Source organism: Scyliorhinus canicula, chromosome 28 (assembly GCF_902713615.1).
Source record: "Scyliorhinus canicula chromosome 28, sScyCan1.1, whole genome shotgun sequence".
Taxonomy (NCBI): Eukaryota; Metazoa; Chordata; class Chondrichthyes; order Carcharhiniformes; family Scyliorhinidae; genus Scyliorhinus; species Scyliorhinus canicula.
This window is the reverse complement of record NC_052173.1, coordinates 20,048,589-20,069,071: the sequence shown is the minus strand read 5'-3', so window position 1 is coordinate 20,069,071 and position 20,483 is coordinate 20,048,589. Positions and strand designations below refer to the sequence as shown.

At 47.1% G+C, this 20,483-nt stretch overlaps 1 protein-coding gene across 1 annotated transcript; it reads right to left on the bottom strand.

The window, feature by feature from the left end:
- Positions 1-814: 814 nt before the first annotated feature.
- On the bottom strand, positions 815-18,111 carry LOC119958105 (RISC-loading complex subunit tarbp2-like). Its single transcript, XM_038786334.1, has 6 exons — positions 18,097-18,111; positions 17,251-17,391; positions 15,918-16,035; positions 10,512-10,639; positions 8,757-8,949; positions 815-4,741 (listed from the first exon to the last, which is right to left on the bottom strand). Exons 1-6 carry the CDS (start codon positions 18,109-18,111, stop codon positions 4,584-4,586), a joined length of 753 nt encoding a protein of 250 aa, XP_038642262.1. The 3' UTR covers positions 815-4,583.
- Between the last annotated feature and the right edge of the window lie 2,372 nt (positions 18,112-20,483).

The window sequence follows — 20,483 nt, the reverse complement described above, 5'->3', positions numbered from 1 at the left end:
GGAGTTGGATGAAAACATCTTGCTGCAATTATCCAGGATTTGGGCGAGACCACACCTGGTTTATTGCCTGCAGTTTTAGTCTACATAGCCAAGGAAGCCTTGGAGGCTATACAAAAAAAGACTCCTGGGATGAGGGTTGTTGTCGGAGGAGAGGCTGAGTAAGTCAGGCCTGTGCCAGAAACTTGTTTCATCATGTTTCACTCTGAGGTGCTTCAATACAATTGTGACACATAATATTCACTGTACACATTCAATTTGAGTCATACAGCCCGAGGGGGCTCTGTACAATCCCAGCTCCTCAGCTCACTATGGCTGAAAGGTCTCAGACAGCGACCTTCCCCCATTATGCCTGTGGCAGCTGCCCCAAGCTTTAGTGAATCCCTCAGTGTGTAGCCCTGGCCGTTGGAATGTGCTGGTCTGTAACACTCAGTCAGGGACAACTCTGCGTTGTAAAACCAACAAGTTTCTTGTATACAAGATTCTGAAGGAGCTTGACAAGGTCAGGCAGTGACATCTAGACCACTGTCTTAGCATAAGGAATCGGCCATTTTGGACAGAGATGAGGAGACATTCTTTCAAAGTGTTGTGAATTTTTGCAGTTCTCCACTCGAGGATTATGGATGCTTAGCTATCAAGTCTGTACAGGACTGAGATTGACAAATTTCTGGACATTCAGTGAATCAAGGGATATGGGAGCAGGTGGAGTTGTGGTCAAAGGTCAGTCACACATTGAATGGCAGATCTGGCTCAGGGGCCTGGATGGCTTACTCCTGCTGCTAATTGCACATTTAAAAAAAAATAAAGAATATTCCAATTCATTGGACAGATACTATAATGGCAAACATATGGCCACACTGATATACAGCAAAGACTCAAGTCAGTTTTTTGTAAGACCGGATATGAATAGTATGGGATTACATTCCAAGGGCATAATCCATTACATTTCCTGTCAACTTTATCCCCTTCCTCCCAGTGTCTGCGTGGGTCTCACCCCCACAGCCCAAAGATCTGCAGGGTAGGTGCATCGATCCCTTAATTGGAAACCCCTTCTTGCCCTGATGCACTTCTGAGAGCTCCAGTGCCCTACCTGCATGTACAGTGCCTGCAGGCCTCGACTGTGTCAGCAGGGTATTTGAATATGGGAACAGCTTGGTCCCGCCTTCTCTAGGTTTTGCATTTCACCAGACATTGCTATCCAGCAATTAGGAGCAGGGAGTCAAAGACCATAAGACATAGGAGCAGAAGTAGGCATTCAGCCCATTGAGTCTGCTCTGCTATTCAATGAGATGACTGATCTGATACAATCCTCAACTCCACTTTCTCACGTTTTCCCCATAACCCTTACGGATTAAATATCTGTCTCTCTCAGCCTTGATCATAATTAACCCAGCCTCTACAGCGCTCTGTAGTAAAGAATTCCACAGATTCACTACCCTCTGAGAGAAGAAATTCCTCCTCATCTGTCTGAAATGGACAACTCAAGTGAACAATGTTTTATCTTCACAAGGGGAAACAACTTTGCCGCATCTACCCTGTCAAGCCCTCTGAGAATCCGATAAAGAACATAGAACAGTACATATGTCTCAATAAAGTCGCCTCTCATTCTTCTAAACTCCAATGGGTACAGACCCAACCTACTCAGCCTCTCCTCATAAGAAAATCCCTCCATACCTTCTCTGGACTGCCTCCATTGCTGGTATATCTGGAGGACAACTGAATGAGTGTAAACATTACCCTGGCTGATATCAGCCAACTTCTCAGTCGGTATCAAACTGAAGGCTCTTGGCTTAATCAGGTCAACTGCTCACTGGCTCAACAGGGCGCCAAGGAGCCTAAACTAGCCAAACAAGTTGTCTAAAGATTTGACAGATGATGGTGGCAAATTCTGAACGTGTGCAGAGCTTTCTGACATCCTAATAAGAAATATTATCTCGTCCAGTAGGAACTGCATTTGTGTTAAAACAGTGGGCAAGAGGGCTGGCTATGTGTCTTCATCCAGGTTGAGCAAATTTCTAAACATTTCTTCAGATTTAAAAAAATTACAAATACACTCAAACATTAACTCGCACGTTTCTTCCACAGATGCAAAAGCTGTTGAGTATTTCCAGCATTTGGTGTCCTTCTCAGGCAGAGATTGATTTTCCCTTTGCGGCTTTCCCAGACTCCGGAATCCTGGGATGAAAAAAATCAGATGTGCCCCGAGTATCATAGATATCGCGCAATTTCTGGAAAAAAAAGGGCACTGGTTTTACTTATCAGACAAGGTCATAAATTATGAAATAATTCAAGTAACTCTGATGCAGAACTCCGAATTGCTTCCAATGGGAAAAAAAAACATACTTTTCCGATATTTCTCAAAAGTTTTGTTTTAATACTTTGCCAACTCAGTGAACAATGTTTTATCTGGAATCACATTTTGCTGGGTAAGGTGCGGAAGAATTAAACACTTTTGGTCAAATCAATCAGGTGACGCATCCTCCGCTCTGTCCTAACACTGTGAAGAGTTGCTACATTTCAGCAACGCTGTAAACATGATTTCTGTTCTTCTTCTTTTGCCTGTTATTTACAGGACGTTGGGAGCAACCGAACAATTCTTCACCCGGTGAAACTGCAAAACTCTGGAGCAGACCTCACCGCACCAGGATGGGTTCAGCTCCGCCGCATTTCACCCCAGTGTTCACAATAGCCTCAAGCGAGTCTGCCAGCTTTGTGCCACGGGCTTGCCCACATCCACAATCGGTCAATTGGCATAGTGCTCTCATCGCAGGTAAACAGAACATTCTTCTCACGTAACTGGGCTGAGGGAGCTTGAGAGCACTCTGGAATGAAATGCCTAACTTGTTATGGAGTCTGGCTCTCTTCTAGATCACTTTTTTTTCTCTTTAGCACCTCCCCCCACCCTTTCCAAAAGACGCTAACCTTGCCGGGGTAGTGTCCAGTCTCCCCCACGTGTCAGGATAATGGGTATAACAGATCAATCAGGCCCTGTCCTTGTCAGATGTCCATATAGGTAACATTTTCTACAAAAGGTCACTCAATCGCAGAGAGGATAATTTGCCCCACCCCATCCCCACCAATTAGAGCACCACTATGCCCCAGCTGAGATTAGTTACTTCAGTACAAGCCAAAGGGCAACTTGGAGACTAGCTGGTTTAGTGCCAAACTGGACAATGCCTCCTGACTTAAGAGCCCATTCAATATGCGGCAACAGTGACTACACTTCAAAAGTACCTCACTGGGTACAAAGTAATTTGGGATGATCTAAAGTTGTGAAAGATGCTATATAAATGCCAACTCTAATTTTAAATGGAGGATCCCCATGTGCATTAAGTGCATTTCACTGCAGACGACTGCAATATCTAATAGTGTTAGACCTTTGTCAAGGGTCGTGTGTCTGATATGGATTCCCTCTTAAAAGATTTCAGGCTCATCAAGCACGTTCAAAGTCCTGTTGTAGCTACAAGAGATCAATAAGCTTCATGATACTTACAATTAAAAAAAAAAATCATACTCTGTACTGATCCCATTATGTATGCCTTCCCAGCCAGACAGCCCAATACCTCCCACCAGCCTTCCCAGCCAGACAGCCCAATACCTCCCACCAGCCTTCCCAGCCAGACAGCCCAATACCTCCCACCAGCCTTCCCAGCCAGACAGCCCAATACCAAGGTTGCTGCAAAATACTACTTTAGGCCAGATGGACAGAAGCGGACCAAAGCCTCTCTCGAGGAGTCAGCTCATTGCCCTTTCTTTAATAGAGGCACTCAGCTGCTGCTCAGCACCTTCCCACTGCTCATCCAAGATCAGGAACCAACAGGCATACAACCACCACGTCATGAGTGAGCAATTGCGTGTCACGTTGGGACAATAAACCCCCCTCCCCCTAGCTGCTGACTGACCCTGACAAGATCCAGTGAAGGCCCCAAATTCATTCGATAGATCAAAAGGACACATTTTCTGAGAAATTAGCTGAAAAGAATACCCCGGCAGATAGCCGTTAACGTTGCAGCAACTCCACTAGAACTACAGTAAAGATAAAGTCACCATAGTCCCGGACGACCATAGGCTGCTTTCCCCTTTGAGAGGGAGAGCTGACTGGTGGTAATTTAACCTGAGGGTCACCATACCTCAGGCGAGGGGCAAGGCTGAGAAGGCGGGGCCTTTGTGAAAACCAGTACTGGACCAGGGACACTGTACAAAATCACAGTAGGTTTCTAACTACCCATTTCAATGTAAATAAAGGGGATGAATTTATTTGCCCATGGCAATGTCCTGTTGGCCATCCAGGAAACTAAAGATATGTGGATGGCCACTGTGGGAGAGAAACACTTCAAAAATATAATTTATTTAACATAAACCTTCAGATCCCTTCCCTGACCCGCCTTGCACCACCCCCCGCACCCTTAAAAAAAATACAAAGACACCTCCCTAGGCACTCTGAACTGTAAGAAACCTCAACTTTCAATCAAGTGCAAAACTTGGGCTATTCAAGTTGTTGATTTGGAAAAGACGATGTCAGTTTGGGAGAAAGTTAAGACAGTGTGCCAGTCAGACTGAAGAGTGAAAATCGTTCTCCAATGGACTCATTTCCCTCCAGCCATGATTTTCAGATACTGCAATGCATTGTGGGCTGCGTTGGAACGGGCGCCCTCTCTTGCCGAGGCAGAACCGTGGCAGACGGTCGTGGGCTGCGTCGATAGCTCCACCAGACACTGATACAGGCCGCTCAAACTCAACTCTTCTGTAAGAACAAAAATGCACACATTTAAAAAAACACAGGAAGTTAGTGAGCAAACAGCTGGAGAAGCAAGGTTTTTCATTTTTTTGATCCCATCCTTAAAGTTACAAAGCCAATGTGCAAAGTGGATGGGGCAAAGCCTTAATCGTTGCTTGCGGGGGGGGGGGGGGGGGGGGGGGGGGGGGGGGGGGGGGGGATGGGAGAAAGAGAGATCTGGCCCCAGGAGGGGCTCCCACGGTGGCCTGGCCCGAGATCGGGGCCCATCGATCTGCAGGCGGGCTTGTTCCGTGGGGGCACTTCTTTCTTCCGGCACCAGGCCCCCATAAGGCTCCACCATACGAGGAGAGGAGAACCCCCCCCCCCCCCCACCCCCCCCCGGCGCATGCGGCAAAATATGCCGGCCGGTCTGCGCATGTGCGGATTCACGCTGGCCGTTCCGCGCATGCTCAAATTTGCACCGCCCTTCGGTGCCAACCCCTCAGGCGTCCACCTAGCCCCCAAAAATGCAGGAAGTGGTTGGCGCTGGTTTTCCCACTGGCGTGGGGAATCCCCAGAAGGGAGATCCCGGCCATGGTCTCCACAAGAGAGACACAAGATCCAAGCTGACAAAAAAAAAAAGGCATTGCACCTCAAGGCTTGACCAGACACTTGATCTTGGCCAAAAGGTCGAGAAGTGATAAGGTTGACCAGAACGCCGTTCAGTCTGCTTACTCGATGCAGAAAATCTGTCTCCCCCCCCCCCCCCCCCCCTCACAAACTGGACTAACCAGCTTCATCCTTCACCAGGCTGCCAGTTAAGAGTGAGAGTCTTGGGAACGGATAATAGTTATAACTACAATTGGGACAGGATTGAAACATCTACACACAAGGGATCAGATAGAGTCGTACAGTGGAACAAGAGAGAAACAACTGCAGTGTCAATGGTGGACACCAGTAAGCCATTTCGTTTTTCGCTGTCACAAGTGGCCCAATTGGGTTTAGCCTCCAGGATTGGAGCACATAATCGAGGTTTGCACTCCAGTACAGCGTGAGGCTTCTTCACTGCATTGCACTGGCACCATGTTTCGGACGAATGTTGAAATGGAGGACCTGCCTACTTGCTCAAGTGAATGTAAAAAGATGCCACAGCTATCAGAGGAGCAGGCTACACCAGATTAGCTGGTCAATCAACTCCGTTATCATTTGTGGTACCTCAGTAGGTGCAAATTGGCTGCTGTATTTGACTACGTACCAGCAACTAGACTGTAATTTCCCTTTCCCTGGCCCTACACTCATCCCCAGAGCATCTCGAAAACAAGGACTCCTACATCAGACTCCTATTTATTGACTACAGCTCCGCCTTCAACACCATATTCCCAGCCAAGCTCATATCAAAGCTCCAAAACCTAGGACTTGGCTCTCCACTCTGCAACTGGATCCTTGACTTTCTGACCAACAGACCACAGTCAGTAAGAATGAACACCAACACCTCCTCCACAATAGTCTTCAATACCGGGGCTCCGCAAGGCTGCGTACTTAGCCCCCTACTCTACTCCCTGTACACACACGACTGCATGGCAAAACTTGGTTCCAAATCCATCTACAAGTTTGCTGACGATACGACCATAGTGGGCCGGATCTCGAATAACGACGAGTCAGAATACAGGAGGGAGATAGAGAACCTGGTGGAGTGGTGTAACGACAACAATCTCTCCCTCAATGCCAGCAAAACTAAAGAGCTGGTCATCGACTTCAGGAAGCAAAGTACTGTACACACCCCTGTCAGCATCAACGGAGCCGAGGTGGAGATGGTTAGCAGTTTCAAATTCCTAGGGGTGCACATCACCAAAAATCTATCCTGGTCCACTCACGTCGACGCTATCACCAAAAAAGTACAACAGCGCCTATACTTCCTCAGGAAACTAAGGAAATTCGGCATGTCCACATTAACCCTTACCAACTTTAAAAAAAAAAATTTAGATTAGCCAATTATTTTTTCCAATTAAGGGGCAATTTAGCGCGGCCAATCCACCTACTCTGCACATTTTTGGGTTGTGGGGGCGAAACCCACGCAGACACGGGGAGAATGTGCAAACTCCACACGGACAGTGACCCAGAGTCGGGATCGAACCTGGGACCTCAGCGCCGTGAGGCAGTTGTGCTAACCACTAGGCCACCGTGCTGCCCTACCCTTACCAACTTTTACAGATGCACTATAGAAAGCATCCTATTGGGCTGCATCACTGCCTGGTATGGCCCAGGACCGCAAGGAACTTCAGAGAGTCGTGAATACCGCCCAGTCCATCACACAAACCTGCCTCCAATCCATTGATTCCATCTACACCTCCCACTGCCTGGGGAAAGCGGGCAGCATAATCAAAGACCCCTCCCACCCGGCTTACTCACTTTTCCAACTTCTTCCATCGGGCAGAAGATACAGAAGTCTGAGAACACGCATGAACAGATGCAAAAACAGCTTTTCCCCCGCTGTCACCAGACTCTTAAATGACCCTCTTATTGGCTGACCTCATTAACACTACATCCTGTCTGCTTCATCCGATGGCTTATGTAGTTACATTGTATATCTTGTGTTGCCCCGTTATGTATTTTCTTGAATTTTGTTTAATTCCCTTTTCTTCCATGTACTGAATGATCTGTTGAGCTGCTTGTAGAAAAATACTTTTCGCTGTACCTCGGTACACGTGACAATAAACAAATCCAATCCAATCCAATTAATTGTATATGGAGCACACTGTTGTGATGCCATATAGAACATAGAACAGTACAGCACAGAACAGGCCCTTCGGCCCTCAATGTTGTGCCGAGCCATGATCACCCTACTCAAACCCATGTATCCACCCTATACCCGTAACCCAACAACCCCCCCCCCCCTTAACCTTACTTTTATTAGGACACTACGGGCAATTTAGCATGGCCAATCCACCTAATCCGCACATCTTTGGACTGTGGGAGGAAACCGGAGCACCCGGAGGAAACCCACGCACACAGGGGGAGGACGTGCAGACTCCACACAGACAGTGACCCAGCCGGGAATCGAACCTGGGACCCTGGAGCTGTGAAGCATTTATGCTAACCACCATGCTACCCTGCTGCCCCTATGCTACCCTGCTGCCCCTATGGTAAGCTATAAATGCAAATGATTTGTCACTTCACAGCTCCTAGAATCAAATGCTTCATCTGGAGAGCTTTCACTCCTCAATTTCCTCTTGGTATTCATAGATTATCATAGAATTTACAGCGCAGAAGGAGGCCATTCGGCCCATTGAGTCTGCACCAGCTCTTGGAAAGAGCACCCTACCCAAGCCCATACCTCCCCACCCTATCCCCATAACCCAGTAACCCCACCCAACCCCGAGGGCAATTTTGGACCCAAGGACAATTTAGCATGGCCAATCCACCTAACCTGCACATCTTTGTGACTGTGGGAGGAAACCGGAGCACCCGGAGGAAACCCACGCACACACGGGGAGGACATGCAGGCTCCGCACAGACAGTGACCCAAGCCGGGAATCGAACCTGGGACCCTGGAGCTGTGAAGCGATTGTGCTAACCACAATGCTACCGTGCTGGTTTCAAGCACTGGTTTCAAGGCGATCAATCGGGGTGGAACGGTGGCACAGTGCTTAGCACTGCTGTCTCACAATTCCGGCCCCGGGTGACTGCGGAGTCTGCATGTTCTCCCAGAGTCTGCCTGGGTTTCCTCCCACAGTCCAAAGATGTACAAGTTAGCTGGATTGGCCATGTTAAATTGCCCTTTGTGTCCAAAAGGTTGGGTGGAGTTACTGGGATAGACTGGAGGCGTGGGCTTAAGTAGAGTGGTCTTTCCAAGGGCCGGTGGAGACTCGATGGACTAAATGGCCTCCTCCTGCACTGTTAAGTTCTATGATTCCTATGATCGGATGCCCCTCCCATCTACAGTGGCACAGAAAGGTCCTGGATGCTATGAAACATGGAAAGCATTCTCCACAGGCAGGTAAGTGGTTCCTTTCACAGTGACCTTCAGCCAAAGGTAACTTACCAATGTCGAAGTAACTGACATCAAACCGCTGCTCCTCTGCCAGCTCTCGCAGCATCTGGCAGAAGTTGGAGTTGGCAACACCAAGGGGGTGTTTCTTGAGGTGCAGAATTCGTTCTCCTCCAGAATTTCGCAGCGAGTCCCACGTGCAACCTGTGCTCTTGCCTTTTGGACCATCTAGTTTACTACCAACCATCTGGAGAGAAAGCGAATGGACACAAATGGAGGAAACATGTCCTTTCCAAATACCAGTCTCAAAAAAATGTGGTGTTGCTTCCCTTCTTTTTAAAAAAAATATAAATTTAGTGTACCCAATTCCTTTTTTTCTCCAATTAAGGGGCAATGTAGCGTGGCCAATCCACCGAGCTGCACATCTTTGGGTTGTGGGGGTGAAACCCACGCAAACACGAGGAGAATGAGCAAATTCCACACGGACAGTGATCCGGGGCCGGGATCGAACCTGGGACCCCGGTGCCGTGAGGCAGCAGTGCTAACCACTGCGCCACTTCCCTTCTTGCTCTTTCCACAAATGTAATGGCCTGTAATAATCTGCCAACTATCTCATGCTTACGGGCTCTCACTTCCTCTTCACACAGTGCAGTTATTGGCTACATCACTGCTGTTCAATACAATCACGGCAGATCCTCTACCTCAAATCTACTATCCCATCCTGTCCCCATTTCCTTTGGTTTCCTGAGAGATCAAAACTCTTGTCTATTCTGGCCTTAAATCTATACACCAATGGAGCATCCACAACCCTCGGGGTAGAGAACTCCAAAGATTCACAATCCTTTTGAATGAAAAAATTTCTCCGCATCTCAATCCAAAATGGCCCCCATGTTCCAGATTCCCCAAACAGGAGGAAAACAATCTCTCAGTGCCACCGCTGTCAGATTCCTTCATCACCATGAATGTTTCAATGTCATTTTGCAATCAAAAGGTGATGCCGCGCTCCTAAAGATCCTCAAACTCGGGGTAGGAACTCAGGACGCATTCAACTCATGTAAAAATAGCAGATTGCAAAGAGTTGTGGGGGTCTAGGAGTCATCCAAAATGCTGTGGTTTGTGAAGCTCTTAATTCATCATCAGGAAGAGGTAGTGTAATAGCAGTTATCCAGCAATGGTAATCTAGAATTCAAATGTCACCAAGGCAATTGAGAATTTGAATGGAGTTAGAATTTGAAAAACTGTATCAGTGGCTACTGGGAGTGTCATTAAAAACCCAACTGCTTCACGATTGCCCTTTAGAGAAACCGGTTGTCTTTACCCACTCTGGGCCGATAGGTAACTTCAGTTCCACATTGGGGTGGTTGACTTTAACTGCCCTCTGACGTGGCCCAGCAAGCTACTCGGTGGCATCAAATCAAGGCAAATGGAGACGTAACCACCCACATTCCAAGAATGAACGAGTGACGGAAACTTCAAATGGCTCCCACCATTCGTTACAATCCTGCAACCATCAGAACATCACCTTCGAGAGCAGGATTGCACAAAATGCACTTCCAATCCCAAGGGTGGTTTTCAAATTTGAAGTGGACCTGATATGACGATTTCACCCACCCACTGCTTCACTGAACTGCCCCAGTGTTAACCCTGCAGTCTCTCTTCAATATCTGTAACTACAATGCAGGCAGTCGCCATTACAGACTCTGCTCACTCCAGTCAGAACTTTTTTGGATCAAGGTGGGTGTGAAACCACGGCACTGCTATCTCATTAGGCAAATCGGCACTCTACAATTCAGCCTGCCACACACTTACAATAGAAAACTGGTCATCTTCCGGCTCAACCTCATTCCCGTCCCGCTGATCGACGGGAACGTCGTGGATTCTTGCTAACATCTTTGCTGCAGCATTCCGTTTTGCCAACTTTTTCGACGTTCCGCTCCCTACAAGAGTCAAGACACCACAAATGAAGAGATCTTCTTCTCAATGTCACAAAATCGGTACAGTAGCTATTAAGTATTAAAAACAATCCCTGGAACCAATAAAAAGATTTTCAAAAAGCAAAAAAAACTTATGTTCCAACAATAGCTCTCCTGTACAGAAACACCTTGCCTCCTCTGAGTGGTATAGCCAGAATGCAGGACACTCGATGTATTTTTTCAAATACCTGCATCAACAGGGCAATTTTGCTGAAACGATTATTCACCCCAATCTGAGGAGATCACAACACCAGCATACATCACGTGTGATACTGGTAATGTGGTTTATGGGCAGCACAGTGGTTAGCACTGTTGATTCACAGCACCAGGGTACTAGGTTAGATTCCCGGCTTGGGTCACTGTCTATGCGGAGTCTGCATGTTCTCCCAGTGTCTGTGTGGGTTTCCTCCGAGTGCTCCGTCCAAAGACGTGCTGTTAGGTGAATTGGACATTCTGAATTCTCCCTCTGTGTACCCGAACAGGAGCCAAAATGTGACGACTCGGGGATTGGGGCTGGTTTAGCTCACTGGGCTAAATCGCTGGCTTTTAAAACAGACCAAGCAGGCCAGCAGCACGGTTCGATTCTTGTGCCAGCCTCCCCGGACAGGCGCCGGAATGTGGCAACTAGGGGCTTTTCACAGTAACTTCATTAAAGCCTACTCGTGACAATAAGTGATTTTCATTTCATTTCATTTCCATTGTCACAGTCACTTCATTGCAGTGTTAATGTAAGCCTACTTGTGACAATAATAAAGATTATCAAATGGTTTCAAGGCATTGCCATTTCCAGCCAGGACAAAGGCAGAATGACAAACAGACCAGAGCTCGAAAATAAAGCCGATTATCTGAAATCTCAAGTTTCCATTTTCAAATCTCAAAAAAATGGATCTCATTTTTGCCAGATGACCATTAACTCTTAAGCTGCAGGATATGGACCGTGTTTTGAAATGGATTTCCGTTTTTTTAGCCAGGTCAAGGTTAATTAACAGCCAGGAATGGAGGCAACCAAGCAGACTTCAAAGAATTCCAATTAGTCTCCTCGAGTGACTTCAGTCCCAGCTTTGTGGCGTACATTAATTTCCACAATGGAAAAAAAAAAATCACCCTTCAAGCACTGATGTGTTTGGTGCTTTCGAAATGCGGACCATTAGATGTGATCCTCCTTTCAAATCTTTACTTCTGAGGACTGAAAAGGCAGGAACCTCCCCACACTTCTAACAGCTGTTGTGAGGTACAAAGGAACTAGGCGCCATGGCATTTTACTGCTGTACAGTTGACTTCACAATCTAATGAGGACCCCTGCTCATGGCAAATAACCGAAGGTCGAAGGAATCAAAATCTGGCAGCCAAACTCCCATAGGTTTGGAGGTGAAGGCATGACAGTTGGTAGTTTCCTGTGGTAATGTGGCAAACGCTCATACTCGAGTTGTGATTAAGAGGAGCTGATACTAACTGAGAAAAGGTGACAACACATATACAAGGGTGTGCGCGTGTGTGGAGAATACAGTTAACAATTTTGGACCTCTTATCTAACGAAAACATACACTGGCATTGGAGGCAGTCCAGAGAAGGTTCATGAGGTTGATCCCGAGCATGGAGTAATTTTCTTATGAGGAGGTTAAGTAGGTTGGGACCAGGGTGTCCTGGGTCGTGGGCCTAGGTAGGGTGTTCTTTTGAGAGGGTCGGTGCAGACTCGATGGGCCGAATGGCCTCCTGTACTGTATGAAAATTAAATTAAATTAGCTTATTGTCACAAGTAGGCTTCAATGAAGTTACTGTGAAAAGCCCCTAGTTGCCACATTCCGGAGCCTGTTCGGGGAGGCTGGTACGGGAATTGAACCGTGCTGCTGGCCTGCCTGGGTCTGCTTTCAAAGCCAGCGACTTAGCCCTGTGCTAAACTAGCCCCATGTTTGTTCTATGGCATGGGAATCACAAAAGGTTAAACAGCAAGTGATTAGGAAGGCACATGGAATGTTGTCGTTAATTCAAGGGGAATGGAATATAAAAGTACGGATGTATTACTACCGGTGTACAAAGCCTTGGTAAGACCACATCTGGAGTAGTGTGTACAGTTTTGGTCTCCTTATTTGAAAAAGATATATTTGCGTTAGCAGTTCAGAGAAGCTTAATTTGACTCATTTCTGGAATAAGGGTTTTATCTTATTTTATTTATCCCACATGGGGTAGTGGGAAATTTGGCCAGTTGGATAACAAACTGGCTAACCGATAGAAGACAGAGAGTGGTGGTGGATGGTAAATATTCAGCCTGGAGCCCAGTTATCAGTGGCGTACCGCAGGGATCAGTTCTGGGTCCTCTGCTGTTTGTGATTTTCATTAACGACTTGGATGAGGGTGTTTAAGGGTGGGTCAGTAAATTTGCAGATGATACGAAGATTGGTGGAGTTGTGGATAGTGAGGAGGGCTGTTGTCGGCTTCAAAGAGACATAGATAGGATGCAGAGCTGGGCTGAGAAGTGGCAGATGGAGTTTAACCCTGACAAGTGTGAGGTTGTCCATTTTGGAAGGACAAATCTGAATGCGGAATACAGGGTTAACGGTAGGGTTCTTGGCAATGTGGAGGAGCAGAGAGATCTTGGGGTCTATGTTCATAGTTCTTTGAAAGTTGCCACTCAAGTGGATAGAGCTGTGAAGAAGGCCTATGGTGTGCTAGCGTTCATTAGCAGAGGGATTGAATTTAAGAGCCGTGAGGTGATGATGCAGCTGTACAAAACCTTGGTCAGGCCACATTGGAGTACTGTGTGCAGTTCTGGTCACCTCATTTTAGGAAGGATGTGGAAGCTTGGAAAAGGTGCAAAGGAGATTTACCAGGATGTTGCCTGGAATGGAGAGTAGGTCATACGAGGAAAGGTTGAGGGTGCTAGGCCTTTTCTCATTAGAACGGAGAAGGATGAGGGGCGACTTGATAGAGGTTTATAAGATGATCAGGGGAATAGATAGAGTAGACACTCAGAGACTTTTTCCCTGGGTGGAACACACCATTACAAGGGGACATAAATTTAAGATAAATGGTGGAAGATATAGAGGGGATGTCAGAGGTAGGTTCTTTACCCAGAGAGTAGTGGGGGCATGGAATGCACTGCCGGCATGGAATGCACTGCCTGTGGTAGTAGTTGAGTCGGAAAAGTTAGGGACCTTCAAGCGGCTATTGGATAGGTACTTGGATTAGGGTAGAATAATGGAGTGAAGGTTAACTTCTTAAGGGCAGCACGGTAGCATTGTGGATAGCACAATTGCTTCACAGCTCCAGGGTCCCAAGTTCGATTTCGACTTGGGTCACTGTCTGTGTGGAGTCTGCACATCCTCCCTGTGACTGCGTGGGTTTCCTCCGGGTGCTCCGGTTTCCTCCCACAGTCCAAAGATGTGCAGGTTGGGTGGATCGGCCATGAAAAATTGTCCAAAATTCTATGATTAACCTAGGACAAAAGTTCGGCGCAACATCGTGGGCCGAAGGGCCTGTTCTGTGCTGTATTTCTCTATAATCTATAATCTTCTGAAGAAAGCTTGGACAGGTTGGGCCTGTACCCGTAGCGGTTTAGAAGAATGAGAGGAGATCTTACTGAAACATTCAAGATCCTGAGGGGACTTGACAGGGTCGATACCCGGAGGATGTTTCCAATTGTGCGGGAGACTAGAACCAGGGAACACAACTTAAGAGGTCTCTCTTTTAAGAGTTGAGGATTTGCTCTCTCTCTCACAGGTTATTAGTCTGTGGCATTCTCTGCCACATAAAACAAAGGGCCGGTTTAGCTCAGTGGGCTAGACAGCTGGTTTGTAATGCAGAACAATGCCAGCAGCACGGGTTCAATTCCCGAACCCGCCTCCCCGAACAGGTGCCGGAATGTGGCGCCTCGCGGCTTTTCACAGTAACTTCATACTTGTGACAATAAAAGATTATTAAATTATTATTAAAGCAGTGGAGGCAGCGTCATTGAACACATGCAAGACTGAGTTCGACCAATTTTTGATAGACGAGGGTGTCAGGAATGATGGGGCAGACAGGAAAGTGGAGTTGAGGCGACGAGCAGATGGGCCATGATCTCATCAAATGGCGGAGCAGGCTTGAATGGCCTTCTCCTGTCCCTGAGGCCTATTGTAAGGGTTCCCCCTGTTTATTCCTTTATTTCCCCGTTCTCTTATTTTTTGCTATTACCATGGTGATCCATGGATGTGTAATGGACCTGTGACTTTAATGCAGACTGTATCTAAGGCAAGGAAGCAGCCGGTACGCAACCTTTAATTCAAACAAGCAGATTCCAGAAGGCTGTGCTGTTTTAGACTGATATCAGTGATGACTCGGATTGATGGACTTAGCTAGCGGCCAATGAATTGGCTCAAATGTCTGTGCCCTGCCTGGTGGCCAGTGGTGATTGCTTCTGGTCCCACTGACATGTTTCTCAGTGTCACAAGGCTCAAGTTGGTTTTGCTTTGGTTCTGTAGCCTGGATGGAGGAGTTCTAACTCTCTCAAAAATCTGATTAATTCTCTCTAGGCATCCAGTGTAAGAGCTCTCTCTCTCCAAAAAGACTGATGTGAAGCAGAGATCAGAATCTGATAACTCTCCCTCAAAGAGCAGGCTGATATGAAGCCAGAGGCCCCTCCTGGAAAAGCTGCAAGATATACTGCTAAGATGCAAAGAAGACCATTATGGACTGCTGGCCAGAGACTTTAAACCACACTTGTACTGTGAAAAGGGTGCACTGAAGAACTCAATCTGAAGCAAGGACTCTTATCTTTTGGCCTTAAACCTTATTATTTGTCACCTTTTTCCTTACTCTGTGTATGTCTGACTTACGTGGGGGCGGGGTCAGGTGTCAAAGGACATTTAACCAACCGTATTCACTGCATATTTCAGATTTGTTCTAGTTTTAAATAAACAGTAATTGCGCTTAAACTTACAAACCTAGTGACTGTAATTATTGGGCAGCTAAGGGCCAAAGACTTTGGGCATTTTTATACGAATTATCAGTTAATTCACTTGCTGCAACTCCAGGACGAGTGGGGCTGGAATTGGCTGCGCACTTGTCCAGGGTTTCGTAACACGATGTGCAGCTTCTCTTAACCAAGCTGCTCGGCTCAGCAGTCACCCAGTACAGGTAACGCGACTCAGAGCCAGAACATTGAAGGAAGGCAGCAGAGGCACCTCACCACACTGTGGCAGTATCAGAGGCAAGCACGCAGGGCAACGGCAACACGGAAGGACTCTGAGGAGCGGTGGGTCTGTACCTATCTCCAAGAATCTCTCCACCCTGCAGGTCATGGTGAACTCTTTCCGGTGGGCAGGACCGGATTCCTGAGTGACCGTATACTCTGGGAGTCTCCATCCCTTCTGAACCACCAGCTCCTGGAAAGAAAGAGCACACACTAAGCAGAACATCACTGATTGTGCACTTCTACATCAACAATGTGCCGCAAAGCAGTTTCATACAATCGCCCTAACTCAGGTACATCCTAGAACTCATCGCTCCCCGAAAACCCAAGATAATGAAAGGGTTTCAAATAGAGTAGATGCAAAAAAAAAACTGCTGGTGGGAAGAATAAAACAGGGTGGTCCTAATCAATCCAATAGGGAATTCCAGGAGAGCGGACAGAAGGTAGAACTCGCTACCGTAAGACATAGGAGCAGAATTAGGCCACTCGGCCCATCGAGTCTGCTCCGCCATTCAATCAAGGTTGATATTTTCTCATCCCCGTTCTCCTGCCTTCTCCCCATAACCCCTGATTAATCAAGAACCTATCTATCTCTGTCTTAAAGACACTCAGTGATTTGGCCTCCATAGCTTTCTGCGGCAAAGAGTGCCACAGATTCACCACCCTCTGGCTGAAGAAATTCCTCCTCATCTCTGTTTTAAAGGACCGTCCCTTTAGTCTGAGATTGTGTCCTCTGGTTCTAGTTTTTCCTACAAGTGGAAACATCCTCTCCACGTCCACTCTATCCAGGCCTCACAGTATCCTGTAAGTTTCAATAAGATCCCTCCTCATCCTTCTAAACTCCAACGAGTACAGTCCCAGAGTCCTCAACCGTTCCTTATACAACAAGTTCTTCATTCCAGGGATCATTCTTGTAAACCTCCTCTGGACCCTTTCCAAGGCCAGCACATCCTTCATGAACTATGACCCTTGAATAAGGTCGAGTACATTTAATACATGCAAAATCTTTCGTAAGTTATAGAAAATGCTTAATCATTCATCTGTTAATAGAACTATCAATTTCAAGTGGTTAAAAACAAAAGAAATATTTACGTTTGATAGGATACAGAGGGAGCGCACGGCTCTCACAGTCAATGTTGTGAGCAATCAGCACACACCTCACTTCACTTCCCCCTCGCTTTACGTGCAAATCATTTCAGTCATACCAGTAGGAAAGAAGCTACACAGCGGGAGATCCGTGCAATTTGGAAACTCTGCACATGCGAAACAGTCAACAAAATGTCTCGCAGGGCGTACTCAGAACCCAGATTGGCCGCACGTGCCCCCCCACCCGGGCCACAGGTCGCCCACCACTGCCCCATAGCATACATCTATCCCAAGTCTTGGAAAACGAATAAGAATACAATACCTGCAAGGCCCCCACTGGGTTGCATTCTGCCAGCTGTGCGGAGCTAGAGCTTTTCGATTCAGTGCCAGAGATCCTGGGGAGAGAGAAAAAGAAAGAGAACAGTGGAAAAATGAGACGTTGCGATTGCCAAATCGTTTTCAGCTAGTCACATTCAGAGACGGTTCCTTTCCTTAGGCCAAAGGAGCACCGAGGAGAGAGTTGGGCGACTTACCCCTCGGTCTCAGCACAATTCCAGTCCAAAAACCCTTTACCTCATAGACGCATCGTGTTTCGAAGGGGTGGGGAGGAATGGTACAGTAATCTATTTATTGCCTGGTGCTGCTCTCTATGACCGAATGCGCAAGCCTTCAATGCCCTTTTCAACCGCGCAGACACACACACACACACACACACACACACACACACACACACACACACACACACACACACACACACACACACACACACACGACCGGTTCCACAGTGGGACAATGTAGGATTTGGGGATGGGTGCGGAAAGTAGGTGGAGAAAAGAAATCAAACAAAATAGGTCAAGGATTCATCACAAAATCTAAAGCTGCTAAAATGCCAGAGATCACACGAATCTGAGCAAGGATAGCTTCCACATCTAGTCTCCATAGCAATGTGACTGGGATGGATATTAAGGTATGCAGCTTAGTGGTTCAGGTACAAGACTAGGAAGTCATGAGCTCAAATCCCACCAAGGAAGAGTGTGAAATTGAATTCAATAAATCGGGTAATTTGTGGGTCAGAACCAGCAGACACAAGATGTCAAATGCTGTTGTTTTGTTGTAAAAAACAATCGGTTCACACCCTGTCCTTCAAGGACTGGCCTAACTTCCTTACCTGGTTAGGAGTCATCAATGACAAAGTTCCACACTATGTAATAATAATAATCGTTTATTGTCACGAGTAGGCTTCAATGAAGTTACTGTGAAAAGCCCCTAGTCGCCACATTCCGGCGCCTGTCCTGGGAGGCTGGTACGGGAATCGAACCCGCGCTGCTGGCATTGTTCTGTACTACAAGCCAGCTGTTTAGCCCACTGTGCTAAACCAGCCCTCGTGGTCGACTCCTAATGCCCTCATTTAGATAGTAAGTCAATACTACCCCTTGCCAGTGTCATCCATACTCAGAAAATAATGTTTTTCTTAAAATAAAGGCATAAATCTGTCCCTCAGCTGTGTGGTGTAGGGGGTTTTGACAGATACAGTCAGAACCTTTTACGCAGGTACACTGCATGTTTAACTGGGTCTCGGTTTAGCAAGGGTTAAACCTACCAGCTGATCTTCCCCTTTCCTGTCTGAGGCAAGTACGGCCAGTTTACCCAAGTACCGCACAATCTAGATTGGAGCTGGAGCTGGCCTGGTGGAAACAAACTAGGAGCCTACATCCTTCCAATGGTATGGTCCGGGCCCAACGCACTGAATCCCTGCCCGATTGAACAACTTGGGATTTAAACGGGCAGGGAGTTCTGGAGTTATTTTCAACTTTTAAAAACTTTTATTTGCATCGCACCTAATCATGCGTCTTGGAAACTCTTAAGCGCATCACAAATTAGGAGATACTTTGAAGTTTAGCGACCGTCAACATGCAGCAAACGCAGCAGCCATTTTGCGCAAGCAAGGTCCCGCCAAGAGCAACAAGTGGAATATTTTTGGTGATGCTGGCGGAGTGAGAAACGTTGGCCGTGAACACTGGGAAAATTCCCCAGGCATAGAATCCCTACAGTGCAGAAGGAGGCCATTCAGCCCATGGAGTCTGCACCGACCCTCTGAAAGAGGACACTACCTAGGCCCACTCCCCGCCCTATCCCTGTGACCACAACTAACCTGCACATCTTCGAACACTACGGTGCAATTTATCATGGCCAATCCACCTAACCTGCACATCTTTGGACCGTGGGAGAAAACCGGAGCACCCGGAGGAAACCCACGCACACACGGGGAGAATGTCTGTGTGGAGTCTGCACAGTCACACAAGGCCTGAATTGAACCCACGTCCCTGGTGCTGTGAGGCAGCAGTGCTAACCACTGTGCCACTGTGCACCCGTCTTCCATCTTTGTAATCGGCACACAATTTTTAAAAAGAGGCAGCTTCAAGCTTCGATTACAGAGCGTGGCCTGGGTTTTCCGATTGGAATGTCAAGGACAAATGTGCAGGGTAACGGGGAGAAGCCGGGAGAATGGTACTAAGTGAAATGCTCAGTCGGAGAGCCGGGTGCATACACGATGGGCTGAATGGCCATCTTCTGCACTGCAAGAATTCTGTGATTATTAGAAAATCTAGACCAGTGCCATTATTGTGAATCACTGCCTTTTATATTCATCAGTAGTTATCACTATCAAGTGTCTAAATAAACATACTGCCTAAATAAACATACTGCTACAAGTAGCAGAACTTTTCCTATCACATTTAACGCACCCTTCCTACAAGACTAACCCACTGAATTGTCAACATGCAACTGATATTGACTGCCTGTTCAGGTTTACACGATGCAGCAGAGAAATCTTGGAAGATTTTGACACAAGTTTAAACCGAACCTGCCCATCTTTGGACTTGTGGGAGGAAACCGGAGCACCCGGAGGAAACCCACACAGACACGGGGAGAACGTGCAGACCCCACACAGAGTGACCCAGCAGGGAATCGAACCCTGGAGCTGTGAAGCAACAGTTCTAACCACTGTGCTACCGTGCCGTCCATAGTCTCCATCAACATATCACGTACCCATGACACTTAATTCACTGCAGATACAGAAGTTAGGCTTTCCAGCCCCAGGTTTAACCCCCAGTCTCAGATTGCTCATAGAAGTAAAGCGCATTTAGTACATTCTTCAGAAACGCCTCAAAATGCTTCACACACACACGGTGACTTGCGTTGAACTGAAGTGCAGTGACTTATGGAGGCAAATATAGCAGCCATTTTGCGCACCGCGGTGTCTGCAAACAGTAACAAAGAGTGATCAGCCAATCAGATTTTGGAGGGATATGAGCCTCAGGGCACCAGACAAACTCCCTGCTTTTTGTTAACAAGGCAAGCGACAGCGCCACGGAATTTTTTCACACAATTGGAACTTGCAGATGGGGCCTTGATTTGCCATCTCGTCACAACAATTGATGTGCACTGTATTGCCAGCGGGGTACAATTGGGAAGGACGGGGAAGGAAATGTGATGTCCCTACTCTTAAATGTAAACGTCCCTACTCTTGACCAGCAGTCAATACCGCCTGGTGAA